Raw genomic sequence first — 27,919 nt, 5'->3', positions numbered from 1 at the left:
AAAAAATAAAATAAAATAAAATAATAATAATTATAAATCCAGGGCGGCTCCGAACTCGCTGCGGCTCCGCTGGGCCCGCGCTGCTCCCCCGCGGGGAGGCGGGCGGTGGGTGGGGGTGAGGGGGGGGGTCTCGCCAGCTTCCCCCCCCCAGCCCCTTTTTTCCTCGCAGGACGAAGCAAAGAAAACCCTGAGTTGCCAGTTCGTCCGTCCGTCCGTCCGTCCGTCCCGCTCGGGCAGGGCCAGCGGCTCCGCGGCGGCCGCCCTCGCCTCCGTGCCCCGGCCGCCTGCCCGGCCGTCCCGGCACCTCCCGTGGCCCCGGGGGGGTCCTGGCGAGGTCTCCCGGGGGGGGGCCATGGCCCCCCCAGCCCCTTCTCCCACTTAATTCATCCACTTTCGGCAGTTCCAGGCTCCGCAGTGGCAGGGGATCTTGTGCTGGTCGTCCTCGAAGTCGAACTGGTAGTCGTAGGTGAGCTGGGGGGGGGGAGCGGGGAGTCACCCACGGCACGGCATGAGCCCAGCCTCCCCCAGGACCCCCCCCCCCCCCCCCCCCCCCCCTCCTGACCTCCTCCCCCTTGGGGATGCGCCGGCTGGAGATGATGATGATCTTGTCCTCCTTGTCGAAGGTCACGACTTCGGCCACGCAGTTGGGGGCACACGAGTGGTTGATGTACCTGGGGGGGGGGCACAGAGAGGGGTGGGGGTCAGCGCCGACGTGGGGGCACAGTCGCTGCTCCCTCTGGGGGGGTCCCACCACCCTGAAGCCCCCCCCCCGCCGTGCCCACCTGGCCGGGCCCCCCGTCAGCGTGGCGTCAATGACGTGCTCGTTGTTGATGCGAAACATGTAGATGCCGCGGTTCTGGGGGGGGGGCGGGGGAGAAGAGGGTGTCAGTGGCTGCATCGAGCCCCCCCATCCCCCCAGAGCCCCCCACATCCCACCAGAGCCCCCTCACATCCCCCAAGCCCTCCATGTCCCACCAGAGCCCCCCCACATCCCACCAGAACCTCCCCACATCCCACCAGAGCCCCCAATGTCCTCCTGACTACTCCCACATCCCACCAGAGCCCCTCCACATCCCCCGAGTCCCCCCACATTCCCCCAGAGCCCCTCCATGTCCTACCAGAGCCCTCCACATCTCACCAGAGCCCCCACTGTCCTCCTGACTACTCCCACATCCCACCAGCCCCTAACGTCCACCTGAGTCCCCCCACATCCCACCAGTCCCCAATGTCCACCAGAGCACTCCACATCCACCCAGGCTCCCCCCACATCCCACCACAGCCCCTCCATATCCCACCAGAGCGCCCCCACATCCCATCAGACCCCCCCAACATCCACCAGAACCCCTCCACTTCCCCCGAGTCCCCCCCACATCCTACCAGACCCCCCCAACATCCCCCCAGACCCCCACCTGCTCCTCGTAGATCTTCTCCCGCCGGTTGGCCACCTCGTTGCGGATGATGGTGCCGATGTACTCGATGACCATGGTGTGCTTCTCGATGTCCTTGGCCGCGTAGAGCCCCAGCCCCTGGATGCGGGACCGCGCCAGGTACACGTTGTTCTTCCACTCCGTCTTCAGGCGCCGGTACTGGGAGGACTTGGAGTGCACGAACTGTTTGCTGTAGGGCGTGTTGGTCTCGCCGGTGAACGTGCTCTGGTAGGCCTTGGACATGCTTGTGCTGTTGAGGGTGTGGGGCCTGCCGGGGTGGGAGGGGGGGGCGAGAGGGGGTCAGAGCGGAGGGGTCCGCGGGGATCCCGGCGCTCCCGGGGGGGTCCCAGCCCCGCTCACCGCTTGTAGTGGGTGAGGATCTTGGGCTCGGCGCGGGCGCAGCCCGTGGGGTTGATCATCAGCGGCAGCTCCATGAGGGGGTGGCGGCCGTAGCGGAACAGGTAGTTCTGGCAGCTCTCGACGCCGGGCAGCTGCCGCGGAGGGAGCGGAGGGGCCGCGGGTCGAGCGGCAGCACCGCGGCTGCCCTGGCCCCTCTCCCAGCGGGGGCTGATCGCCCCGGTACGGAGGACAGACCCCCCCCACCCCACCACCACCACCACCATGACCTCCCCGGGACCTACCGACTCGGCGATGCGCAGCACCGCGTGCACCGTGAGGCCGAAGAGCTCCTCGCCCTTCAGGTACTCGGGGAAGAGGCGCAGCATGTCGGCTTCCTTCCTCATCATCGCCACCGGCTCGATGATCCGGTTCCAGACGGCTGCCGAGGGGAGGGAGGGTTGGAGCTGGACCCCCCCAGTCTGAGCCACCCCAGGACCCCCCCATGGCCCCGTCCTCCCCGTTCTGGAGTGGACAAGAGGACACGGCCTCAAGCTTCGCCAGGGGAGGGTCAGGCTGGACATCAGGAAGCATTTCTTCTCAGCAAGGGTCATCAGACACTGGAAGGGGCTGCCCAGAGAGGTGGTGGAGTCACCATCTCTGGAGGGGTTTAAGACAAGCCTGGACGTGGCACTTAGTGCCCTGGTCTAGTTGCCATGGTGGTGTCAGGGCCATGGTTGGACTCGATGGTCCCAGAGGGCTCTTCCAACCTCATTGAGTCTGGGATTCTGTGGCTCAGCCATTCTGTGCCAGCGACCCGGCGCCCGCAGCCCCCGCTTCCCCCTTACCCTGCGGCGAAGAGTCGGAGAAGACCAGATCCTCCAGGCCCTGCTCGATGACCTGCACGACGAACTCGGGGCGGCCGTTGTTCTCGCAGATGGTGCAGCGGTAGCAGCAGCGGCGGTTGTTGGTGCGCAGGCTCCAGTAGATGCGCGTGGCCTCGTAGCCCACGGGGTAGAGGGCCGTGACGCTGTGGAAGTCGGCCATCTGGTGCGGCAGGAGCTGCCCGATGGCGTGGAAGACCAGCCCGCCCACGCGGAACATGTGGAGCCGCTCGCCGCGCTGGATGATGCTGGCGATCTGCTTCACCTCGTCCCGCTCGATGTAGACGCGGCGGAAGACGGTGAAGCTGCTCAGCTCCTGCTCGCAGGGGCCCTTCAGCTTGTGCACGGGGCACAGCATGGTCTTGTCCTTGAAGAACATGCACTTGGCGCGGATGGCGCAGGCGAAGTGGTAGACGCTGGGGCAGCGGATGCGGTTGCAGCTGTTGGTGGCGCCGGTTTTCTGGCACAGGGAGCACTTGGTGAGGAGCCCGCGGTGCAGGGCCACCTCCACGTTGATGAGGGCCCCCCCCTGCGTCTCGTAGACCTCGGTGGACCACAGGGCGCAGTTCAGGTGGACCCAGAGGTCGAGGTCGAGGTTGAGCAGGCGCGCCGGCCCGTCCGTGGCCCCGTCGCCCTCCTCGTGGCAGAAGCAGCACTTGCGCAGGTCCCGCGGCACCTTCTCGGGGCGCAGGGTGGTGCCCAGCTTGTCGATGAACTCCGCGATCTCCTTGTCCCCGTCGCGCTTGGCCCCCCCTTTCTGGATGGTGACGAGGAAGCGCAGCCGTTTCCACCGCACCCCCTTCCACTTCTTCAGCCGCGGCCGCGCCTCGTCCCCGTCCTCCGGCGGCCGCGAGCGCGGCTTGAAGCGGGGCAGCGAGTGGGGGGAGGCGGCCCCTTCCTCCTGGGGGGCTGGCGAGGGGGCCGGCGGCGGGGGCGACAGTGGGGCCGGGGCTGCCTCGTGGGCCGCCTCGGGGTCGGGGACCCTGGCGGCCTCGGTGGGGCTGGAAGGGGAGGGGACAGAGGGGGACAGCGGGGGCGAGGGCTCCTGGGGCATGACGGAGAGCTGCCGCACGTCCAGGTCGGAGACGTTGTTGACGTAGCAGTGGGGCAGGGTCTTCTCGGGCGCCGGGCTCTCCTGCGGCACGGGGAGGGGGGCGCGGGTCAGAGCGTCCCGGGGTGGGGACCCCCAACCTCCCTGAGCGCTGCGGTGAGGGGTCCTCGGCCCTTGGGGACCCTGCAGCACCCCAGCCCTGCAGGGACCCCCCCGACCCCCTCCACACAGCCCTGGGGGACTCAGCACCTCCCCACGGGGGGACCTCAGGACCCCCCACCCTGCAGTCCTGGGGGGACCCACAGGGACCCCCACGCGCCTCTCCACGTGGTCACCCTTGGTCCCAGAGGGCCCCCCCCGCCCTGCACCCCCCCAGACCAGGCACCCCACCACCCCTCTCCCCCCATCCCAGCGCCGGGGGCACCCCTGCACCCCGCTGACCTGTCTGAGCAGCGTCAGCAGGTCCAGCTCGCCCTTGAGGCTGTACCCCGGCAGCACCGCGTCAAACTGCTTCAGCCACTCGGAGCTGCTCTCCGGCACCTTCCCGGCCAGCGCCGCCTTCTCCTTCCCACCGAGCACCCCTGGGAGAGAGACAGAGAGCCCGTCACCGGGCTTCTGGCCTGGGGACAGCAGGGAGCCCGCGGGGACAAGGCAGACGCTCACCAGCCACGTCCGTCTCCACCTTCTTGGCCTCGACCACGGCGGCTCGCACGGGGCCGTCCGGGAACAGCACCTCATAGGAGCTGGGGATCTTCACGCTCAGCAGCTCGGCCATGGCCACCATCACCCCGTTGAGGTTCTGGGGGAAAAGGAGGACGGGATGGGTCCAGGGCCCTGGATGCCACCATACGGGGTCACCACCGGGACCCCAAGGGTCTCGCCTCCCCCCGTCCTCTCGCTCACCTTGGCGGCCGCTGCGGACACCGTCAGCATGACGGACACCTCGCTGCTCTTGCCCTTCTCCCACGGGGCGCCCGGGCCCGCCGCCCCCACCTTCCCCGGGGGGACCCCGAAGGGCTCTGCAGCCTCGTAGGGCTTCGTGTCGGGGAACACTGGTGTGGGGAGATGGGGGGGGGGGATCAGAGCCGTGCAGACCCAGCCCCACCGACAGCCACCCCTGAGCCCACCCAGCCGCCCTGGACCCCTGCAGAAACCCAGCCCTGACACCCGGGGCCCTGCTTGAGGCTCTGCTGCCCAGCTGCAGCACACCCCGCAGCCCCCTCCCCGCAGCCCCCATGCCCCAGGGACCCTTCCCCTCGCCCCCCACAGCCCTGCCAGCCCGCACGTCCAGGGACCCCCCTCCTGCCCCATCCACCTACTGCACAAACCCCTCCCCACCTGATTTGTGCACCCTGCAGACCCCTCCCAGTCCATATACCCCACAGACCACCCCCCTGCCTGGCCCCCACACACCACAGACTCCCCCTGCCCTGCCTTGCCCCCACCCAGACCCCCCAGCCCGGCCCAGCCCACCTGGGATACTGGCCCTGGGGATGATGGGGATGATGGGGGACAGCACACGCTCCTCCAGCTCCGGCTTGGCCTCGCTGAGCAGGGGGAAGCGCAGCAGCTCCTCGCCCAGGACGCTCTCGGGGGACGAGGCGGGGACGATGCTGTCGGGGGAGTCGCTCTCATCGTCGCTCTCCATCCTGCAAGGAAGGAGGTGTCACGGGTGGCAGGGGCTGGTGTCACCCTGGCGGTCTGGCATCACCCCTGGGGGGGCTGGTGTCACCCTGGGGGTCTGGCATCACCCCTGGGGGGGCTGGTGTCACTCCTGTGGGGCTGGCATCACCCCTGAGGGGCCTGGTGTCACCCCTGAGGGGTCACCGTGGCCGGTGGCTCACCTGACGTCCTCGGTCTGGTTGTGGGGAGGGGTGGGCAGAGCTGCCAGCAGGTCCAGGCTCTTCACCTCCATGGCCGGGGTGTCTGCGTGGGGAAGGGACGGGTGTCACGGGGGGGGTGACAGGTGCCAGCAGGGATTCTGTGCCACCCCTTGTGCCACCCACGCTCACCTTTGTGGCCGTGGGGCTCGCGGGCCGGGTCCTTGGGCTGCTCGCCGAGCTCCTCGGGGGCCGTGACGCCGTTCACCATCTTCTGCTGCACGGAGGGGGGCGGCGTGGGGGGCAGCGAGGAGGGCGGCGTGGGCGGGTTGCTGAGGTTGTTCTGGGGAGGGGGCAGGAGGCAGCGGGGTGAGCACGGCGGGGTGGCCCCGGACCCCCGCGTCGGGGCTGGGGGACAAGGGCACAAGCCCGCCTCACCTTGGTGAGCAGCTGGGAGTAGTAGTCGGGCACGCTGTCGAGCACGGCGCTGCCGAAAGCGCCCCGCAGCTGGCTCTTGCCGTTGATGGGGCTGCTGCCGAAGGGCGCGAAGAGCCCGAAGTTGGCCGTGATGGTCGGCTCGGTCAGCGGCAGCAGCGACAGCTCCTGGGGGCAGAGTGGTGAGGAGGGGACTGGGTGGGGGGAAGGCAGCCCCCCGCCGCGCCCCCGGCCCGCCACCGTTACCTGCTTCAGCTGCTTCATGAGCGCCTCGCCGGGCCGCAGCCCCTCGTCCTTCCGCAGCTTCTTGCGGGACGCCGGCACCCGCTCGTTGCCCTTCTGCACCCGCTTGGGCTTGGTGGCCGCCGGCTTCCTGGCGATGGAGGGGTCCTGGGGAGGGAGAGGGGAGCGGGAGCCGTGCCGGGCACCACCCCACGGCCATCACCCCCCGTGCCATCCCGCCCCGCTCACCTCCCGGCCCAGCAGCACCGGCCGCGGCTCCGTCCCGGCGCCCCGGCTCTCCGTGTGCCCGTTGAGCTCGCCCGGGCTCTGCGCCGAGAGCTGCACGTTCTTGGCCCGCAGCAGCTTCTGCAGCAGGAGGTGCCCAGCCTCAGAGCGGCCACCCGGGGCCAGCACGCTGTTGGCTTGGCTGGCCCCAGGGTCCCCGTTGGCCTCTGGCTTCGCCGCCTCGTCTCTGTCCAGCTCGCACTGCGCCGCCGCCGCCGCCTCCTCCTTCGGCTCCTGCTTCACCAGCACCTCGGCGGGGTCACCGGCCGCGGGGGCCCCCTCGGGCACGGCCCCGTTGACGTGGGGCTCGCCAGGGTCGGCTGGGTCCGCGCCGGCTACCTCGGGGTCCCAGGGGCTCCGTGCTGGGTCAGCGCTGCTGGGCGTCAGCCCCTGCTCCGCCGGTGCCACGGGGCTGGGGGCCGAGGCCAGGGCCCCCGGCGACGTCTTCTTTGGCTCTTGGGGGCTCTGCTCGGGGCTGGCCAAGTGCTGGGGGGCGCAGCCCAGGGGCGAGGGGGCCAGCGGCGCGGCGAGCCGGACGAGGCCGGGCTGGGGGCCGCGGGCAGCCAGGGCTGCCTGCACCAGCTCGGCCAGGGGCTGCCCCGGCACCGCCCGGCCCTGCTCCGCGGCAAAGCCGGCCTGCGCCTCCGCCGGGGCGCCCGGCCGCGGCTGGAAGAGGGTCCCCATGGGGCGAGGGGGCTGGCGGGCCGCAGGGGCCGCGGAGCCGTGGTCCGGGGCCTGCCCGGGGAAGGGGCCGGGGGGCCGGAGCGCTTGGCTCTGCTGCAGCAGGTTCTGCTGGTGCCGCTGCACCAGGAGCGCCTGGAGCTGCTGCTGCTGCTGCGGCGTGAGGTGCCGCAGCTGCGGGTTCTTGGCCAGGACGCCCTGGAGCTGCGCCCGGATCTGGCCCATCATCGGCCCCGGCACCTGCCCCAGAGGCAGCGTGCCCGTGCCCGGCCCCACTTTGTGCTGCCCGGGGCTCTGGAGCCGCGGCTGGCCCTGCAGCGAGCCCGGTGGCCCCTTGCCCGGCTGCTCGGGGGGCCGCGGCACCTGTGCCAGCACCATGCCCTGCGCCTGGCCCGTCCCGCAGCCCAGCGGTGGCTCCGCCGCCCCGGCAGCGTCCCCGTGCTGCTGGGGGGGCTCGGGGCGGGCGGTCCCGGGGCTCTGCAGCTGCGGGGCGAGCAGCGTGCCCGGCTGCACGGGGGCTGCCCGCTGCGAGCCCAGGACGCCCGGCTGCGGGGAGGCCAAGAGGAGCTGCTGGCCCTGCCCCACCTCAGCCTGGTGCTTGGGGGCCGGGGGCTCGGGGCCGCCCAGCCCCGGGGGGTTGAGGGCTCCCTGCTGCTCCAGGGGGCCCCCGTGCAGCTGCCCCCCGCTCTCGCTGCCCTCGGCGGGCACGGTGCCGCCGTCCGCCCCGCCGGGCTGGTCCTTGGCAGCCAGGACGGCCGGGGCCGGCTGCATTCCCTGACTCGGGTGCAGCACGGAGGGGGCCTGGCCCACCGCCCCGTGCTGCGGAAAGTGCTGGATCGTGGGCTGCCCCAGGAGGCCCGGCTGGGCGGCCGCTGAGTTCTGCTGCTGCTGCGGGGCCAGCAGCGCCCGCGCCTGCCCCAGCTGCTGGGACAGCACGAGCCGGTGGCCCAGCATCCCCGGAGTCTGCGGCGGCAGCTGGGGCGAGCCCAGGACCCGCTGCTGCTGCTGGTGGGGGGCCAGGAGGACCTGGCGCTGGGGCGGGGGGTGGCCCAGCACCGCCTGGTGCTGCAGCCCCGGCGCCTGCGCGTGGCCCAGCAAGCCCGGCTGCTGCTGGGGCGAGAGCTGCTGCACCAACAGGCTCTGCTGGCTGCCCATCAGCCCCGGCTGCTTCGGCGCCATGGGCTGCCCCACGGTGCCCGGCGCCGGCTGCTGCTGCCCCAGCAGGCCGGGCTGCCCCACCATGGCTGCCGGCTGCATCGAGCCTTGCCCCATGGCGCCGGGCTGCTGCATCGACGTCTGCGCCACGACGCCGGGCTGCTGCATGGAGCCTTGTCCCATGACACCGGGCTGCTGCAGGGACGTCTGGGCCATCACCGCCTGCTGCTGCAGCGACGTCTGCGCCATCACGCCCGGCTGCTGCAGCGGAGCTTGTCCCATCACACCCGGCTGCTGCATCGACGTCTGGGCCATGATGCCCTGCGCCTGCATCGAGGGCTGTCCCATCACACCGGGCTGCTGCAGGGACGCCTGTGCCATCACACCTGATTGCTGCATCGACGCTTGTCCCATCACACCCGGCTGCTGCATCGACGCTTGTCCCATCACGCCCTGTTGCTGCATCGTCGCCTGTCCCATCACGCCGGGCTGCTGCTGCAGCGACACTTGGCCCAGCATGTTTTGCTGCTGCAGTTTCTGTGCCAGCTGCATCCTCTGGAGCTGCCTCTCCTGCATCAGGCGGCTGTCGGCGGCCAGCCCGCGGAGCGCGGGGTTCCCGGCGAAGAAGGCGTTGGAGGTGCCGGGCACCGGGGCGTTGCCCACGCCTTGCTGGCCCATGAAGGACAGGCCCTGCTGCACGGCCATGGACACGCCACCCTGGGGCAGGCGCAGCCCCCCGGGCTGCCCCGGCTGCTGGCCCAGGCCCTGCGCGCCCACCACGGCCCCGGGCGGCTGCTGGACGCCGTGTGCCGAGAGCAGCTGCCCGGGGAGCTTGGACATGAGGCGGGGGCTCTGCGAGGGGCTCAGGGCCATGACGGCCGAGGCCTGGTGCTGGTGCTGCTGCTGCTTGTTGCGGTACTCGGCCATGAGGTTGGTGTGCTCCTTCTGCTGCTTCCGTACCTGCCGGGGATGGTGGGGCGTTGGCACCGGGGATGGCACCGCGTTGGCACCGGGGACGGCGGGGCGTTACCACCAGGGACGGCACCGCATTGGGGTGTTAGCACTGGGGATAGTGGGACATTAGCACCAGGGACGGCACTGCATTGGCACCGGGGACGGCGGGACGTTAGCACTGGGGACGGCACCGCATTGGCACCAGGGACAGTGGGATGTTGGCACCGGGGACGGTGGGACGTTAGCACCGGGGATGGCAGGGCGTTAGCACCAGGGACGGCACCACATTGGCACCGGGGAGGGCAGGACGTTAGCACCGGGGACAGCACTGCATTGGCACCGGGGATAGCACCGCATTGGCATTGGGGGACGGCGGGGTGTTAGTACCAGGGATGGCACCACATTGGCACCGGGGAGGGCAGGACATTAGCACCGGGGACGGTGGGACATTAGCACTGGGGACGGCAAGACGTTAGCACCAGGGACGGCACCACACTGGCACCAGGGACGGCGGGACGTTAGCATCAGGGACGGCACCGCATTGGCACCGGGGACAGGGCGCCCGCACAGCCCTACCTGGTCGAGCTGTTTCTGGATCTTGCTCTGCTGCTCTGTCACCAGCTTCAGCTTCTCGGCGTCGGCCTCGGGGAACTCCCGCCCGGCCTTCTTGGCGGTGCGCTGCTTGGCGCAGAGCGCCTTGCGCGACTTGCGGTGGGCGCCGATCTGCTCCTCCAGCACCTTCAGCTGCATCTGCAGGAGCTGCTGCGTGTGGAAGAGCCACTCCTCGTACTGCCGCTGGTCGGCCTCGTCTGCAGGAGCGGGCAGAGGGCTCGGCTCAGCCGGGACCCCGGTTCCCTGGGCCGCCCGGGGCTCCGGAGCGAGCCTGCCCGCAGCCCTGCCCGGCCCACGCCGCCCCGGCCCCCTCGGTACTCACTGATGACGCCCTGCGCGAAGGCGGGGGGGTTGGGGCGAGCCTGGGCTGGGTCGGTGCCGCTCCGCTCCTGGCAGAGAGGAGAGCGGTGAGGACACCCCCCCACCGCTCCCTGTCCCCTCTCCACGGCCCCCACCTCCCCGGGGGACTGCGAACCCACCAGCCAGAGCGGCTCCTGCCTGGCAGTGCCCCAAGCACCCAGCCAGGCAGCCCCGAGGGACCCCCGTGCCCCTCCCCAGCCACCCCCCACTCACCTGCCCGCTCCCTGCCAGCAAGTGATTCTGCATCTCGGAGACGGCCGGGCCCCCCGAGAGCCGCTGGGCCAGCAGGGAAACCTGTTGCCTTTGGGGGGGGACAGGCAGATATGAGGGGTGAGCCAGAGGCACGTGCCCACCCTGTGCCCCCCCGCCCGTCGTGCCCCTTACCTGTTCATGCCCGGGGCCACCCCGATGCTGCCCTGAGCCATCACCTTCTTGATGCCCTTCAGCGCCACCATCTTGGCCTTGGCGATGGGGTCCATGATGTCCTCGGCCGCGAACTTATCCAGGTCTGCCAAGAGGGAGCCGGTGGTCAGTGCCACGGCGCGTCCAGCCCTGTGCCCCCCACCCAAAAGGGCCCCACGCCCCCCCAGGGCAGCCACCCGCAGCCCCTACCTGTGTCCGGGAAGAAGCTGTTGGCCAACTGCTGCTGCATGACGAGCTGGGGGGGCTTCAGGCCCAGGGCGGGCGGCTGCACCCCGGCCATCGGCTTCTGCACCAGCACCTGCTGCTGGCCCTGCTGCGGCTGCGCCAGGGCCACCTGCACGCCGTGGGGGGCCGCCAGCACATGGGGTTGCCCAGGGGCCATGCCCATGTGGGGGGCCAGCGCCGGGCCCTGCTGGGGCGCGCCGAGCCGGGGTGGTTGCGGTGGCATCAGCGGCGGCCTGGCCACCAGCCCCAGCTGGAGGGGCGGCTGCGGGGCGCCCAGGCGGGGTGGCGGCTGCCCCTCGGGGGGCTGCCCGGCGGCCGCCGTGTGCAGCATGGGGTGCCCCGGGGCCGGGAGGTGGGGGGTGCCCCGGGGCAGGTGAGCTGACATTTGCTGCTTCTTCTGCAGCTCCTTCTTCTCGTGCTCCAGCAGGTCCTCGATGAGCAGCGGCAGCTCGCTGGCCACCAGCGAGCTCTCCATCTTGTCCAGGTCATCGGCTGGCGAATGCCGGGCGCTGCCCAGGCCCAGGGCTCCGCTGTCCAGCTCAAACTTCTCCAGCAAGGGGTTGCTCTGGTTGCCCAGCTGGGCAGGGGCCAGCCCACGGCCGGGGCCAGCATAGGAGTCCTTCTCCGGCATGGGGACACCGGCGTGGCTGCTGTTGGGGAAGTTGGCCAAGCCGAGGCGAGCGGGGCCGGCCCCGGGGCTCAGGAGGGTCTGGCCAGGTTTGAGGCTCAGCCCCAGCGAGGCAGAGATCTTATCCGTGCCCTGCAAAGCCTCCGCCTTGACGGGCACCGGGAGCCGCTCGGGACCGCCGGCGGTGAACTGGCAGGGAGAGGTCTTCAGGCAGCCGTCCTCCAGCTTGGGCTTGACGTCGGCGGGCAGCGAGCCCGCCTTCGCCTCCGTGCCCTGCGCCTTGAAAGCCGGGTCGGGTGCCAGCGGGGTGCTCTGCGGGCAGGGAGAGGGTCCCAAGCCTACCCCGGGCACCAGCCCTTCTTTGGGCACCTCCCGGTCCTCCACGGAGGGGGCCGTGTCTTTGCTGTCCCCAGGGTCGGGGAGCTTCGAGGCGGGCGCCGGCGGCTCCGTCTTGAGCTGGGCTTCGCGCTCGGCTTTCTCGTTGGCCGACTCGACCAGGCGAAGGTGCTCGTTGAAGATGTCCTTCTTGTCGCCGGTGTCCAGCTCGGGGTCGGTGTAGGCCAGCAGGTCGAACTCGTCGCCGTTGAGCAGGTCGTCGAGGTGCGGGTCCGCCGTCTCCAGGCTGTCCAGGTTGTCCAGGTCGTCGTCCCCTTTGGCCACGTCCGGATCCAGGCTCAGGTTGGCCAAATCGTCGTCATCTTCCAGGTCCTTGTGGGAGCCAAAGTCATCGTCCAAATCGGGCTCCACGGGCACCTCGCAGGGCAGACGTGCCCCCTCCAGGCTCAGGTGGCTCTTCCCCGGGGCTGGAGCCGGCACGGGGTCCGGCGCGGTGCCATCCTTGGGTCCCTCGGGGCGCAGGGCAGAGCCCGAGGACAGCGGGTGCGGGGGGACGTGCTGCAGCTCCAGGCCGGGGGCCGGCAGCGGCGGGGGGGCGGCCGCTTTGGCGTGAGGCTGGTGGTGGCTGTTGCCCATCTCGGCTCCCTGGGGGGAGGCCGGCGGCACCGGCAGCGGCACCGGCATCTTCTGGGGCTGCAGCCCTGGGGCGGGGAGCGCCTGCATGGGCACGACCGGGGCGCAGAGGGCCTGGGGGGTGCCCTCCTCCCCGGGCAGGAAAAAGCGGGGCCGGGGCGCTTGGGGGGCGAAGGGGGAGCCCACGACCCCCCCGGGGCCCTTCTGCACGTTGTGCCGCAGCTCGATGAAGGGGGCGCCCAGGGCGGCAGGCGAGGCGGGCACCGTGTCGGTGGGCACGGGCAGGCGGGTGCCCAGGCTGCCCACGGGGGTGCCGGCGGCCGGTGGGGCGAAGCGGGAGGTGCCGGGGAGGCGCAGGGCCACGGCTGCCGCCTGCTGCTGCTGCTGCCAGAGGTGCTGCTGCGGGGACGGCGCCGGGAAGACCCCGCGGGGGTAGAAGGCCTGGGGGGGCCCCACCGCCGCCCTGCAAGACGCCGCGGTGTCAGAACCAGCTTGGCACTGCCCGCGGCCCCGACGCACCACGCGCAGGACCCCGGGGGGCCCCAACCCCCTCGGACCACCCAGCAAACCCCCAGCCACCCCGTCCCTCTGGGGTGATCCCCGTGGCGGGGGGACGCACCCCACCAAGGTGAAGCCCCGCTCGTTTCCACGCAGCCATGGTGAGCCCATCACCCTGCCACCGGGCACCCACCTCCCATTGATGTCCAGGGCGGCCGGCGTGGCCGCCGGCGGGGGCCGGGAGAGCCGCTCGTCCTGCGCAAACGCCGCCTGCACCATGACGGAGCCCGGCAGCTTCCCGGTGCCGGCCACGGTGGCCAGCGTCCCCAGAAGACCCTTGTCCTGGGAGAGGAGGGAAGGACACGGCGTCACCCCCCTGCCCACCCCCAGCCTCCCGGCGGAGCCGCTCCCCCGCGCCCTCCTACCTGCGCCGGCTGGAAGGGGGCCATGCCCCGGCTCAGCTCGAAGCCCTGGCTACCGGCGTCGGTGGCCCAGCCGGCTGGCGAGGAGGTGGCCGCCGCCGCCGCCGCGCTCTCCTTCTCCTGCCGCAGGCTGTTGCGCTGGATCTGCTGCCGGATGAGCAGCTCGCGGAGCCGCTGGCGCTGGGAGGAACCGGGATTAGCACCGAGAGCACGACCGGCTCAGCCCAGCACCCTGGGGACCCACCAGTGCCCCCCGCCCTGGGCACCCCGTGCCCCCTCCACGGCTTCGGGGAAGGAGCCACACGCAGATCCCGGCTCCCCAACGCCCCCACCCACCGCAGAGGTCCCGTTCTGCCCTCGCACCCCCTCACCTGCCGCTGCTTCTCCAGCTCTGACTGGCTCATGGTGCCCAGGGCCCCGTCCTGGCCACCGGGCAGCTCCGCCAGGTCCCGGTTCGGGGGTGCCGAGAGCCCCGTGGCCACCTCCTCCCTCTTGTCGGCCTGTGGCCCCAGCGCGGCTCGGGGCAGGAAGGCGACGGAGGCGTCCTGCTGCTGCGGGGGGGCCGGGGGCTGCTGCGGCAGCACCGCCGGGGGCCGCAGGGGCGAGAGGCTGTAGGTGTCGGCAGCCGCGGCGCCCGGCCCCAGCGGGCTGCCGGCTTGGTGGAACCCGGGGGACGAGGCGTAGGCCAAGCTCTGGGGCTTGCCGGGGACGTAATGGCTGTTGATCCCGTGGGGCTGGTGGGACGGGGAGCCCTTGAGCGGCTCCGAGACGGCCGGGGGGAAGGTGAAGCGCATGGGGGGCTGCCCCCCCGGGAAGACGCTGGCGCCGGGGGAGCGGGCGAAGGGGGGCTGCTGCCCGGGCGGTGCCTTGGCGTGGGGGTCACCCGCCGGGCCGCCCCCGAAGCCCCCGCCGGCCGCCGGGCTGTGCGAGAGCGGCACCGACTTGAACCCCGGCTCCGGCATCGGGGGCCGGGGGGGTTTGTGCAGGGGGGTGAAGGGGTCCCGGGACTGGGGCCGGGAGGGGGGCTGGGAGTAGGGGTCCGGGGACTGGAAGCGCGGGGTGACGGGGGACTGGCAGAAGGCTTCGTTGGAGAGCGGCCGGGGGGTGAGGGGGGACTGGGAGCTGGACTGGGACTGGGGGCTGGCGGGGACGCGGGAGAAGGGCTCCGAGGGCAGGGAGCGCGGCGGGAGGGCGCAGCAGGCCTCGGGGGGCTGCGGCCGGGGCGTGAGGGGGGGCTGCGAGTAGGGGTCCGCGTAGGGCGACTGGCGGTAGAGATCGGGGTGGCCGGGGGGCGAGGGGGCCAGGGGATGGGGGTCGGGGGGCCGGTGCCCCAGGCCCGGGCTCTGCGGCTCTACCTGAGAGACCCGTGGGGTCATGGGGGCTTTGAAGACGTCGGCCGCCTTCAGCTCCGCAGCGGAGAGGTGGGGGCCGCCCGGGGAGTCCCCGTAGCCCAGAGTGGGGGCGTAGCCGGGCGAGCAGACCCCCAGGCTCCCCCCATCCTCCTTCTTCACCTCCAGACCCTTCTTCTGCTCCCCAAAAGGCAGGGGAGAGAGCAGGGCCTCGGGGGGCCGGGCCCCGGGGCTCCCCGGCACAGAGAGGTTGTCCAAGGAGGGGCAGCGGGGCTTCAGGAAAGGGTCGGGGGTGCCAGGCTGGTGCCGGGGGGTGCCGGGCGGCGTGGGGTGGAAATCGGGGGGCTGGGAGCCGGGGCCGGCGCGGGGGCCGGCGAGGGGCTGGGGCTGGCCAGGGAAGGGCTGGAAGGCAGCACCCGCCGTGGGGCTCTGGCCCAGGGGCTCGGGGAAGCGGGGCTCCAGCGCGTAGGCGGGCGCCGCCGCGCCGTAGGGGTCGTGCGAAGGCACTTGGGCGGGGGACTGGGGCGGGAGCTTGAGGAAGAGCTCGCTGGGTGACTCCGGCCCCGCTCCGGCACCCGCCGGGGGCTTCAGGAAGCCCTCGCCGGCAGCGGGGGGGCTGCTGACGTAGACGGGCTGCGCCCCCGGCGGCACCGGGATCCGCAGGTGCAGCGAGGGCCTCTCGGGCTTGCGCAGTCCCTCCCCTTTGGTCTGCTTGTTGATCTGGCTCTCGGCCTGCTGCGGAGAGAGCCCGGCCGTCAGAGCCGCAGGGACGCACGCCTGGACCCCCCCAGCAGGCTGGGGAAGGGGCCGAGGGGCAGGGGGTGGGCACGTCCCGTCCCCCAGGGCTGGGCCGGGGCCACCGGGCGCCTCCTCGCTGCGGCACGTACCTTCTGCACCTTGTTGATGCGATGAGCCGCCCGGTTATCTTTGGCCTTTTGCTAACAAAAACACGAAGCCAGCTGACTCGCGGCCCCCGGCGCCCCGGCCCCCCACCCCGGCGGCGCCCCCGGCACTCACCAAATAAGGGGCTTTGTCTGTGGCAGGGACCTTCCTCCAGAGCTTCATGATCTGTTTGCAGCGGCTCGACCAGTCTGGGAGGCCGGTAGGAGCAGACAAAGACGAGAAGTGGCGTTAGCCCCGTGCCTGATGAGCCCACCCAGGCCCTCAGCGGGCGACTGTCCCCTTGCACGTGCGGGGACAGCTCCGTGGCCAAGAGTGGGTGCCAAGACCCCCCCACCACCACTGCAAGGAGCGCTTCGGTCCCTGTGCCGGAGCAGACGGGATCTCCCCTCCAAACAGGGACCAGAGGCGTTACCTCCCCCCTTCCCTACCCCCGGACGGGGCGGCCGCAGCCCCCCCAGAGCCCTACCTGGATAATCCTGCTTGAGGTTGGGGAAGTTCATGTTGGCGTAGAGGACGGGCGAGATGGTGGAGAGCTCGCCCAGCTCCTCGTCCTTCTCCCAGCGCTGCAGGCTGCGCTGGTTGTAGGACAGCCCGTCGCTCTCGCCCTCCGTCGTGGGCGTCGTGGGGGTCGAGGGGGTGGTGGCGGCCGAGCTGCTGGCCCAGGGGCTCTCGGGCTCACAGTGGTCCGGGCTGAAGAAGCCACTCCGCTCCCTACGTGGGGGAGAGCGTGTCATGGACTGGCAGTGTGTGGGGAAAGAGGGGTCCCACAGCACCCTGGGGTTCCCCCGCGCCAGGGAGGCCGGTCCCAGCTCCCCCAGCTGCCCACGTACCTGTTATCGAGGAACGGGGACTGGCAGACTCCCGAATACGAGTCCAAGGAGACGCTTCCGGAGAGCGAGCCCAGGGAAACGCTCCCTGCGAGGGAAGGAGGGGGTTACAGGGAGGGCAGAGCTGGGGCTTGAGCCTGCGCCCGCCCCGGGGGTCCCAGGAGCCCTCAGGCAATACAAGATCTCCCCACACCCCCCCAAAACGCTTCCCACGCTCATCCCCAGAGCGACAGGGAAGACCCAAGAGCCCTCTGCCGCGGGCACCGCCACTGTTCAAACAGCTCAGCCCCAACGAGGTCGCGGCGCGTCGGCTTTCCCAGGGCGGACCGTGGGTCCTGGCCTTCGCCCCCTCCCCGGTCACCGCGTCTCGGCTTGGGGCTGCCTCCACCCACCCTGCCCCGGCAGCTGGAGGTCACCGGGCAGAAACGGCCGCTGCGCCCGGCTGGGGTCCTGCCCTGCGCCGCCGGCCTCCATCCCCGCAGCCACGCAGTTCAGGGGCTGCTCCCCGCGCTCCGCCGAGCCCAGCACGTCCTTGAAGAGCTGCTGGACGTCTTTGCTCTCCATCTTGGGCAGCTCTGCGGGGGGGAAGGAAGGGCTGAGCCACGGCAGCGTGCGGTGCAAAGCTCACGGTGACGGGAGGGCGAGAAACCCGGGCCCTGGGGGGTCCCGGCCCTGGGGGTCCCGCACCCCTACTGACAAGGGGGGTGCAGGGGGGCGCGGGGGGCCCGCACCTTCCGTGGGGATCCTGTCGAGGTCGGAGCTCAGCGCGCCCTCGCCCGGGGTGGCCGGTTTCTCGGCGTCCCCGGGGTCCGGGGAATCCTTCGGCTCATCGGCCCCTGCGGGGAGGAACCAGGAGGTGCCCTCAGCCCCCCAGGACCCCCCAGCTCAGGGCCCGGGACCCCCCAGCCCGGTGCCCTCCCCATCGCCCCTACAGAGACAGTCCTCCAGGGCCGGGCGGAGCGCCGCACCACGCGGGGGCGCTCTAGGCACCACTCTATGGTCACCGGCGCTGGGGAGCCACTCAGAAGAAACCATAGAGTTCCTCCCCGCACTTCCGGCCCTGCCTAGAGCGTACTCCTCTACCATAGAGCAGCTCCGTCTCTATGGTGGCAGACGCTCTAGGCCCCGTGGAGGACTCGGCTGCCGGTGTCCCGCACAACCCGGCGGCCCCGGGCACGGAGCGGGGGGTCCGGGGGGGGTCCCCGGGGCTCACCCAGGTCCTCGGCCTTCGCGTCCTCCTTGCCGTCATCGTCAGGAGCAGCAGCGCTGCCGTCCGTGCTGTCGTCCCCTGCAGGGCACCAGGCCTCAGCGGGGCCGGGGGGGGACCGGGACCCCCCAAACTGCCCTCACGGTCCCCCCAAGACCGCTCCCGGGGTCCCCCCCAACCCCAGCGTCTTCCCGCACCCTTCTGACAGCCCCCAGTGTCCTCAAACAACCCCCAGTGTCCAAAAACCCCCCGTACCCAACAACCCCCAGGACCCCCAGTGACCCCCCCGGACCCCCAATGACCCCCCGGGACCCACAACGACCCCCCCAGGGCCTCCGGTGTCCACGTCAATCCCCCAAAACCCCCCACTAACCCCGTGTGACCCCTCTTGGGGACGGTGACCAGCGGCGTTTGGGCTCCCAGTCCGGCTCTCGGCCCCACTCACCTCGGGGGTGCGTGGGGGTCTCCCTCCTGTCGTGGGGGGCTCCCTGCAGCGCCCCGGCCAGGCTGGGGTCCCCCTTGGATCGCGGGGCGCCCTGGCCCAGGGAGGGGCGGGCGGCCCCGTCCCCCACGCCGCCCGCCGCCAGCAGCGCCTTCCGGCTCAGGTCCATCAGCGCCTTCCCGAAAAACGCCTCCTGCCGAGGAGGGGGCTGCCGTCAGCGCCACGGCGGGGTGTCCCCCCATCCATCCCCATCGCGTCCTCCCCAGGGCCACCTCCATCCTCCCCAGGGCCACCTCCATCCTCCCCCTCCATCCCACCTGCAAGTACGGGGGGAACATGTCCTCCAACTTGCTCTTCTTCCTCGCCCGACGCTTCTTCTTCTCATCCCCCTCTGCCGAGCCCGGATCCAGGCCGCCCTCGGCTGGGAGGTCCCCTGGAGCCCCTGCAACAGCTGCCCCATGAACACATCCCCCCCCAAAAGAGTTTGGGGCTGTTCCTGTGCCATGGGAAGGGCTCAGGCACCATGGGGCACACCCTGGGGTCCCTCTCCATCCCCAGGAGACAAGGGAAGGAAGGGACAAGGGGAAAGGGACAAGGGGAAAGGGACAAGGGGAAAGGGACAAGGGGAAAGGGACAAGGGGAAAGGGGAAAAAGGGAAAGGGACGAGGAAAGGGACGAGGAAAGGGACGAGGAAAGGGACGAGGAAAGGGACGAGGAAAGGGACGAGGAAAGGGACGAGGAAAGGGACGAGGAAAGAAGGGAAAGGGAAGGGTGCCACCAGGCCCTACCTTCCTCCGGGTGCCCCTCGGCGCTCAGCCCCTCGCGCCCCACTTCGGCCAGCACTGCCGAGACCTTCTTGAGGCGGGTGTGGGACTTGCGCTGCCGCACCATGAAGCCGCCGATACCTGAGGAGCAGAGGGAGAGGAGGTGTGGGGGGGGGTCACAGCGGGGCTGCGGGGGTGCCCAGCCCTGGGGGGCAGCCCCGGGTGGCACTCACCGGGCCGGTACGGCTTGCGCTTCCTCTTCTTGCACTCCTCCGGGTCCTCCAGCCCCTTCCCCGAGTCCACGTCGGCCCCGATGTCGCGGTCGGGGCTGGCCGGAGCCTCCAGCTTGATCTCACACTCCATGTGCTCGACACCCACTGCCGGGGGGGGGCACACCCACGTTAGCGGGGTCCCCTGGCACCCCCACACCTTACCCACCACCAAAACGCACCTTCGGCTTTGAGCAGCTCATCAGCGTCCAGGTCACCATCCTTCTTGTCGTCAGGGCCCAGGGGGTCGCCCCCCTCCAGCCCCCCGTCCCCGTTGAGGGCGCCGGGCCGGCCCTTGCGCTGCCGCCGCTTGTGCAGGGGGGACAGGGTGAGGTTGCGCAGCACGGCCATGCCCGTCTCCGTCAGCCACACGCCCTCGAAGCGGAAATACTGCGGCTCTGAGGGGACCAAAGCCAGCGTTGGGGACCAAAGCCAGCACCAGCCACAGCCCCAGAGAACCCACAGCACCGGCCCCGCACGTACCTGGCTCCTTGGCCTTGACCGAGGCGATGTCTGGGGGAGGCGCGGGCACTGCAGGGTGGGAAGGAGACAGGGAGGTGAGTCCCCACGTCCCCCAAACGTCCCCCCCAAACCCCCCGGGCTGCCCCCCCGCCGCTCACCGGCCGGTTTGACCACGTAGGGCTGGCAGGCGCTGCAGTCGAAGCCCTCGTCCGCAGCCTGCTCCACCTCCTCCTCCGTGAAGAGGCTGTCGCATGCCGCGTGCAGCCACCTGCGGGGGCAAGCGGGGACCCCTCACGCACCGCCGGTCACCCCTCCCACGGGGTGACCCGAGCCCGGAGAACCCCCCCGTGGCCGCGCTCACCGGTCGCAGTGCCGGCACTGGATGAGCAGGTCGTCCTCCACGTACTTCTGGCGGCAGAAGGGGCAGACGACGAGGCTGGCGCAGGGCGCGCAGTGGGTGTAGTTGTTCTGCCACTCGCAGTGGAAGCCGGGGGACGCCGCCCCGCACTGCACGCAGCACACGCACCTGGGGGGGGCTCCAAGGGGTCAGCACCAGCCCCGAGCCCCCCCCGGGGCTCCCCTCGCACCCCCATCACGCACCACTTGCACTTCCAGCCGCCCTTGGGCACGGTCTGCAGCGGGGGGTCCAGGCAGTACGTGTGGTAGCTGATGTCGCAGTCGTCGCAGAGCAGGAGGCGCGAGGGGTCGGAGGCTTTGCCGCACACCTCGCACACGATGCACTCCACGCAGCGCCAGCCCTTCAGCAGCATCACCTTCGTGATCTGGGGACGAGGAGGGGGGGCTGCGTCAGCCCGGGGAGCGGCCACGGGGGTCCCCAGGCTTGTGTCCCCCCACCAGGGCTTGGCAGGGCCACAGGGGACACCCGGGACCATGGCACAACCACAGGGACAGACCTCATGCCCTGAGGGACACGGCCTGGCCGTGTGGGTCCCCGAGGGGCACAGCACGGTCCTGCCCACCCGGTGTGGGCCCAGGGGTCTTGGTCCCCCCCTCACCTTGCTGTTGACGCAGTAGGGGTGGTAGCACTGGGAGCACTGGGAGCAGGCGAGGAGGTGGCCCTCAGCCCCGCGCCCGAAGCTGCCGCACACCACGCACATGTCCTGGGGGAGAGAGGCCATGAGAGGAGCTGGGATGGGGGGGACAGGGGCTGGGGGGGGGACAGGAGTCTGTCCTGTCCCCTCTGTCTGTCCTGCAGCGCCCCGTTACCTGCATGAGCACGAACTTGTCGGTGTTGGAGAAGAGCACGACCGTGTTCTGCATCGTGTCGTCGTCGTCCTCGTCCTCCTCCTTGCTGGGCGAGCTCTCCACGTCGGCGAGCTGGGGACAGAGCGGGGGGCTCAGCACCAAGGACCCCCCCCCCCACTCTCTGTGCAGTCTGGGGGGGCACCAGCCACCGTCTAGTGCCAAACTGGGGGGCACGGGAACACGCAGGGGCCCACCTGCGAGCCAGCCCCTCCCCAGGGGACACCTCTGCTGCAGCCCCACGCTTGTGGGGTGAAACCCCCAGACCCACAGCGCAGCCCCAGGCAGCCGCCTGCCCCTTGGGACCCCCCCACCCACCCTGAGGGCTCCCAAGCCTTTCCGAGGGACTGGGATGGAGGGGAAGGGGACAGTGGAGACGCTCGGCTCTCAGCCCTGTCACCTAACAGCTCGGGGACCCCCCGGCCCCCCGCCCCGGCCCAGCCTTACTGCTAAGGTGTCAACGGACGAGGTGGTCGACTTCAGGCGCGCACGGCCCCGGCCCCGGCCCCCGTGGGACCCACCTCGGGGGCGCCTCCGCCCGGGGAAGCTGCTGCTGCGTCCCTAGGGCCAAGGGGAGAGGGCGATTACAGCGACCCGGACCCCCGCCACGCACCCTGGCCGGGGCAGCCGAGGGGCACGGCCCCCATCCCACCCCCCTCGCCTACTGGGGAAGGGGGGGCACGGCCCCAGCAGGGCAGTGAGTGAGGAGTCCCCCCCGAGACCGGGGCTGGCGGGGTCCCCCCCGGTACCTGCTTGACGCGGGAGCGCCCCGGGGAGCTGCGCCGCCGGCTCTTGTCCCCGTCGCCTTTGGCCGCCGGCTCGAAGAGCAGCGAGTCGTCGGTCTCGGCGCCCAGCGGCAGCGACCCGGCGTCCTCCTTCTGCAGGCTGGCGTCAGCCGAGGCCGGCCCCAGCTCCAGGGACAGCGACCCCCCGCCCTCGGGGTCCGGGGAGCCCAGCAGCGGCTCCGAGCCGGGGAAGCTGCTGCTCGTGTCGCCCTGGCTCAGGTTGGAGATCTCGTTGAGGATGTCGGGCCGCGGGCGCAGGGCGGGGGGCTCGGGACCCCCCTCGTCTCCGCGCCCCAGAAGCTTCTCCCCGCCGGCGCACACCTCCATGGGGGTCTCGGGGCCCAGCTCCTCCGGCTCCAGGAGCAACGGGGACCCCTTGGCTTCGGGGTCCCCCCCAGCCCGGCCTTCCTCCAGCACGTCCTCCTCGCTCAGCGGCGGGGAGCTCCTGCTGGTGCCCTCCCGCTCCAGCCTCGGTGCCTCTTCCTCCTCCTCTTCCTCCTCCTCAGGCAGGCCTGGGAAGTGCCCCAGCTCTGGGGCTGGGCTGGCGTGGGGGCCGTCTCCGGGGGGGCTGGCTGGTGACTCCCCCTCGCCACCGGCCGTCTCCATCTCCTCATCCTCAGGGGGCTCGGCGGGGGCCGGAGGGCAGGCGGGCGAGCCCAGGGGGGGTGGCGGGGAGCCGGGGGGCTCGGTGTCCATGGCGGTGCCGGGGCTGCCAGGGGGCTCGGGCAGGGCTGGGGTGGGCAGCTCTGGCACCTCGTCCTCCTTGGCGTTGGGTGAGGGGCTCGGGGGGTGAGCGGGCGAGACAGCGCGGAGATCTGGGGGGGTGGAGAGGGGACAGTGACACCGCAGCCCCCAGCAGAGACACCCCGACCCCGACGCGTCCCCAGACCCACCTGGGGGAGCCGGGGGCGGAGGTGCCGTCTCGGGGGGCAGCAAGGGCTCCAGCTCCATCTCCTCTTCGGGGGGCACCTCCGAGGCCGGGGCTGGCACATCCTCTGCCACGGCCACCTCAGGGACGAGACCTGCGGGACAGGGCCGTGGGTGAGGGGGGCCATGGGGGTCCCTTTGCCCCCTGCAAGGCAACAAGCATCACCTCAGCCTGGCCCAGGGACCCCCCAGCCCCCCCAAAACAGGGCATCAAAGCATGAAATCGGGGTCACACAAGAGCAGTGCGGGCAGAGGAGCCAGGTGTGGGACCCCCCACCCACGGGAGGGGAAAGGGGACAGCCCCAGAGATCCCCCATTTACCTGGTGGCTTGGGGTCCTCCTCAGGGGGCGGCTCGCTGGGGAGCGGCTCCTTGGGGGGCAGCTCCTCATGGGGGGGCTCTTCAGGGGGCAGCTCGTCGAGAGGTGGCTTGTTGGGGGCCTGCTCATCAAGGGGCAGCTCGTTGGGGGGCTGCTCATCGGGGGGAGACTCGTCGAGGGGGGGCTCATCAAGGGGTAGCTCGTCAGGGGCTGGCTTGTTGGAAGGAGACTTGTTGGGGGGCAGCTCGTCGGGGGGCGACTTCTCGAGCGGTTTTTTATCGGGGGGCAGCTCGTCGAGGGGCTGTATGTTGAGGGGCTGCTCATCCAGGGGTGGCTCATCGATGGGGGGTCTGTCAAGGGGCGGCTCATCAAAGGATGGTCTCTCAAGGGGCAGCTCATCAGGGGGTGGCTCGTCAGGGGGCAGCATGAGAGGAGGGGGCTCCTCGGAGGGCTGTACGAGAGGAGGGGGCTCCTTGGAGGGCTGCACGAGAGGGGGCTCGTTGGGGGGCTGCACGAGAGGAGGGGGCTCCTTGGGGGGTTGCATGAGAGGAGGGGGCTCGTTGGGGGGTTGCACGAGAGGAGGGGGCTCCTCGGGGGGCTGCACGAGAGGAGGGGGCTCCTCGGGGGGCTGCACGTCGGGGGGCAACTCCTCAGGAGGCGGCTTGTCGAGGGGCAGTTCATCGGGGGGCACCTCCGCGGGGGTCGGCTTGCCAGGAGGAGACCCGCCATCGCCCGGGGGTGCCTCCTCGGGGTCCCCCCCCGGCTGCGGCTGCTCCTCGTGCCCCACAGGCTCCGGCTCGGGCGGGGGGACGGTCACATCCGTCGGCTCGCTGCGGTCGGGGGACGCCAACCTGGACGGGGGGAGCGGGTGAGGGGAGCGGGGCTCAGGCCACCCGCCCCTCCCCGAGGCCACGGGACCCGCAACGGGGGCACCCAGCCCCAACACCCCCCAAACCAGCCCCCCACTCACGTCTGGGCAGGGGGGTCCGGCTGTGCCGGCGTCCCGGGGGCCTCCTCCTCGGCGCGGCGCTGCTGGCAGCCCTCGCACACCGTGTAGCTCCGGTACCACCGGCAGCCGGGGTCGAGCCCAGCCGGGCGCCGGCCACAGTCCGAGCAGACCCGGCAGTCCTGGTGTAGGGGGGCAGAGGCAGGTGAGGGGTGGGCAGGGGGGGTCGGCCACCCCCGTAGCCCCTTGGCAGGAGCGGGACGCACCTTGCACTTCCAGGGGTCGTCGGGGAGGCCCTCGGGGGCCGGCTCCAGGCAGGAGGTGTGGTAGCCCTTGTGGCAAGCCTGGCAGAGCAGCATGGCGGAGTCCTCGCCGGGCCGCCTGCGGGGTGCCGGGGCAGGCGTGAGGGCTGCGGCCCCCTCCCACGCGCCCCTCGTCGCCGCGTCCCCCCCCCCTCCCCGCCGCGGGGCCACGGGGCTCACCTGCAGGCTTGGCACACCTTGCACCCGGGGCACCGCCAGCCCGAGCGCCCGCGGGGGGTCAGGGTGACGGCCAGGCAGGCGCCGTGGTAGTGCTGCCCGCAGCCCGTGCACAAAACCAGGTCCCGCAGGTCGCCCGGCCCGTCGCACACCGAGCACCGGGCGTCCTCTGTGCAGGGGGAGAGAGCGGGGGGGCTGTCAGGGCCGCCCTCTCCCCTTCCCCACCTGCCCTGGGACCCCTCTCCAGGGTGGGAGGGCACCCAGGGCTGGTGGCCCCAGCCCCGCACGCACCCATCTGCGCGGCCTCGGCCACGTGCTCGGGGCAGAGCAGCCGGAGGGTCTTCACGGACTGGAAGCAGCCGCTGGCGGCGGCGCAGGGGAAGTGGTAGAGGCGGGGGCAGCCGGCCGCCCGGCACGGGATGGTGGCCCCCGTCCGCCGACAGCCTTCACATTTCTGGAAGCGGAGGAGCCCGGCGGGGTCAGAGGTGCTGCCCAGGGCTGGGCCGAGCCCCCCACAGCCGCCCCCCCGCCCGCCCCGGGACCCGCTCTCACCTGTGAGATCCCTGAGAAAACGGCTCTGTCCACGCCGGCCAGCCCCTGCCCCACGCCGGCCGACCAGGCTGCGCACCAGCGGTGCACCCAGCAGTGCCCTGCGGGGAGGGGGGGGTCAGGGACAGGGCAGGGGGGGGGTCCCCGGGCCGGGCAGGACACGCGGGGTGGCGGGATGGGCACCCCAGTGCCGTGACCACACTCACCCGTCGGCTCAAAGAGCTGCGCCGGAGTCACCCGCTCGGAGAAGCCGATCTGCGCCAGGTCGTCGTCGCCCACCGGCTCCAGCTCCGGGGGGGGCTGGCCAGGACCCTCGGGGGGCTCGAAGCCCGCCAGCCGCTCGGGCCAGTCGGGCGCCGGCTCGAAGCGCTGCAGCTCCCGCTGCCCGTGCGGGCCCCAGTCCCCACAGTTGCAGAGGGCGCAGCGGCGGGCCGGCGTGCTGGGAGGGGGGGGGACACCGGGGGTGTCAGGGACGCTCAGGACCCCCCCATCAGCCCCACACCACCCCGAGCCCCCCCCGTCCTCACCTGCCGGCCGGGGGAGGTCCCTTCGTGTCCGTGCTCTCCGGCTCCGGCCCTGCGGAGGCTCCTTCGGGGGGTTTCAGGGGGTCCCCCTCCGCGCTGCCCATCTCCTCCGAGGCCACGGCCCCATCGGCTGCCGGGGGAGAGGCCGTCAGCCACCGCGGGAGGGGGACAAGCACCCAGCGCCGCGGGGAGGGGGGCACAGCGCCAGCCCCCCAGCACCCTGCCCTGCCCCGCGCTGACCTGGCGTGTCCGCGTCCTTCTCCTCGCCGGGCGGCTTCTGCTCGTCCATCCTGCCTGCAGCGTCCCTCGGGGGAGGCCCGCGGCTGCGGGGGGGGGGCGAGATCCGTTAGCACGGGGACGCCAGCCCCCGCCCAGCCCCCCGTGACCCCCCACCCAAGGGACGGGGCAGCCCCCTCCACCTGAGGCGAGTCAGTGGGGTCTCAGCCCGGCAGAAGCGTCCCCCCCTGCACGTGCTGCAGGCAGGCGGCGGGTCCCCGGGGCTCCGTGAGACCCCGTACCCCGCACCGGGGATGGCTCCCCCCGCTCTGTCACCCACCGCACCCCGGTCCCCCCCAGGTCGGGGTGGGGACACCCCAGGGCACCCCCCTCCCCACCAGCGAGGCCACACGGGGGCCGGGGGCGCGTGACCTCGATTAAACCTTGTGGGGAGGTGACCCCAGCCCCACCGCACACCGGCACCCCACGGGGGTCACCGCGACCCCCAAGGAGCCACCCGGACCCCCGCAGCACCGGGGGGAAGCACCCTCAGTGCCCGCAGCAACGCCGGGACCCCCCCGTGCCCCCCGCCGCAGGGCCGGGTGGGATTTGGGGCGCAGTGACCAAGCGGGGTGCTGGGGTCCCCCCCTCAGCACCCGGCCTCGTGCCTCAGTTTCCCCAGGGCCAGCGTCAACCCGGCCGAGCCCCCGCGGTGCTGGGGGGGGGGGGGCAGGATGGGTGCAGGGGGGCTTCACCCACAAACACCCTGTCCAAAGCCGGGGGGGTCCATGCCCCCGCAGCCCCCACCTCGCCCCCACCCGCTGGTACTTTACGTGCGCCCCAAAACCCCGGGGGGGGCCCGGGCGGCTGCGGGGGGCGGCAAAGGAGACACCAAACCCGACCGCGAGCCACGCGCGGGGTAGAAGAAGGGGACCGGGACCGGGGCCGGGGCAGCCCCCCCCCCCCCCCGAGTACGGGGCACCGGGGAGGGGGGACGCGCTGGGGCAGTCCCCGGCACCCCAAAACCCCGGGTGCCCTCCGGGGCGACGCGGGGGGGTTGGAGGGAGCTGGCCCGGCCCGGGGCCGCCCCACTAGTGAACCCTCTCCGGTTCTCGGTGATCCCGGGGGGATTACGGCCGCCCCGGGGCTGCTGCGACCGCCCAGGAAGGGCCCCGGCGTGCACCGGGGGGTCGGCGGAGGGGCCCGGCCGGCCCTGCCCGCACCCCGGGGGGGCTGAAGCACCGCGCGGGGACGCCCCCCCTCCGTGTCCCCGGTACCCCCGGGCCGCGTTCCCCCCCCTCCCCGGTGTAACCAGGCCCTCCCGTGGGGGCCGAGCCAGCCAGGCCCGGTGCCCCGGCCCGCCGCGGCCTACCCGGGCACCGGCACCGGGGCCCCGCAGCGCCGGGCCCGGCCGTACCTGCGCTCAGGTGGCGGCGCGGGCCCCGCCGGCTCCCCCGGGCGGCGGGCACCGCCGGTACCGGTAGCGGACACAAAGGGAGCCGGGAGCCGCGGGCCGGGCCCGGCCGCCGGGGAGGCCTGGCCGGGAGGAGGAGGCGGCGGCGCGGCCCGGCCCGGCCCGGGGCCGACCGCGGGGGCCTCTCCCTTCCGGGGCCGCGGTGCCCGGGCCCGAACGCGCAGGACCCCCGTCGGGGCCGCCCCCCGCCCGGCTCTTACCCCCGCGGCCGCCCTACGCCGACGGGCCTCGGGGCGCGGGGCGGACGGTGCTCCCCGGCGCGGCCATTTCCAGAGGAAAGTAGGTCCCGCCGCCCGCCCCCGCCCCGCCCCGCCCGCCCGCCCGTCCGCCCGCCCCGCCGGGGCCGCCGCGCTGCGCCCTGGGGGCCGCGGGCCGGGGGCGGCGGGGGGGGGGGGCGCCGCGCCCGCACTACTTGGCGGCGGGGGCTCGGGCGGAGGGAGACGGTGCGCGGCGGCGGGAGCTACGGCTCGGGAGGGGGGGGGGTGTGTGACGGCGCGGGCCGCAGCGCGCGCTGCCGGGAGGGATCCCTCCGCCACGCTTAACCCCGGCGGCGCCGGGGCGGGCGGCGCGCACGTGGGCAGGGCGGGGCGGCACCGGGCAGCGGCGCTGGCCACGCCCCCCGCGGGACCGCCCGCCCCGGGACCCGAGCGCGGACGCGGGGGGCCGTGGGGAGGGCTCCGCGCCCGGTACCGGTGTCCGCGGGGCAGCAGCCGCCGGTACCGGTCCCGGGGAGGGGGACACGGGCCGGTACCCCCCGGGCCGGGGCATCCGTGCACCGAGCGGGGCCGGATCAGGGCGGCGGCTCCGCGCACCGGCCCCGGATCAGCC

General features: G+C 72.7%; 1 protein-coding gene across 7 annotated transcripts; it reads right to left on the bottom strand.

Moving 5' to 3' along the window:
• On the bottom strand, positions 1–27,390 carry KMT2D (lysine methyltransferase 2D). Of its 7 annotated transcripts, XM_068410409.1 has the most exons (56): positions 27,292–27,390; positions 25,642–25,724; positions 25,405–25,531; positions 25,084–25,316; positions 24,881–24,978; positions 24,620–24,782; positions 24,332–24,497; positions 24,116–24,230; positions 23,874–24,031; positions 22,907–23,754; positions 22,552–22,680; positions 21,980–22,473; positions 21,623–21,868; positions 21,321–21,434; positions 20,838–20,948; positions 20,627–20,731; positions 20,211–20,392; positions 19,972–20,136; positions 19,769–19,878; positions 19,632–19,679; positions 19,331–19,546; positions 19,113–19,256; positions 18,904–19,020; positions 18,433–18,566; positions 18,119–18,308; positions 17,680–17,754; positions 17,198–17,302; positions 16,859–17,041; positions 16,470–16,554; positions 16,106–16,350; positions 15,754–15,827; positions 15,624–15,674; positions 13,759–15,471; positions 13,391–13,567; positions 13,159–13,307; positions 10,835–12,930; positions 10,607–10,730; positions 10,436–10,523; positions 10,185–10,251; positions 9,827–10,059; positions 6,425–9,256; positions 6,200–6,343; positions 5,957–6,121; positions 5,711–5,861; positions 5,543–5,624; positions 5,172–5,347; positions 4,602–4,750; positions 4,362–4,497; positions 4,140–4,279; positions 2,612–3,782; positions 2,069–2,205; positions 1,788–1,918; positions 1,410–1,695; positions 783–856; positions 563–671; positions 1–471 (listed from the first exon to the last, which is right to left on the bottom strand). In XM_068410409.1, exons 2-56 carry the CDS (start codon positions 25,688–25,690, stop codon positions 379–381), a joined length of 15,903 nt encoding a protein of 5,300 aa, XP_068266510.1. In that variant the 5' UTR covers positions 25,691–25,724; positions 27,292–27,390; the 3' UTR covers positions 1–378. The 7 variants fall into 7 exon arrangements, with proteins under 7 accessions (XP_068266510.1, XP_068266505.1, XP_068266507.1 ...); XM_068410404.1 differs by having other exon boundaries at positions 21,623–22,473; XM_068410406.1 differs by having other exon boundaries at positions 13,759–15,468; positions 21,623–22,473.
• Between the last annotated feature and the right edge of the window lie 529 nt (positions 27,391–27,919).

Source organism: Nyctibius grandis, chromosome 11 (genome assembly GCF_013368605.1).
Source record: "Nyctibius grandis isolate bNycGra1 chromosome 11, bNycGra1.pri, whole genome shotgun sequence".
Classification (NCBI taxonomy): Eukaryota; Metazoa; Chordata; class Aves; order Nyctibiiformes; family Nyctibiidae; genus Nyctibius; species Nyctibius grandis.
Note: the sequence above shows the minus strand (reverse complement) of the source record. Positions and strands in the feature narration are given on the sequence as shown.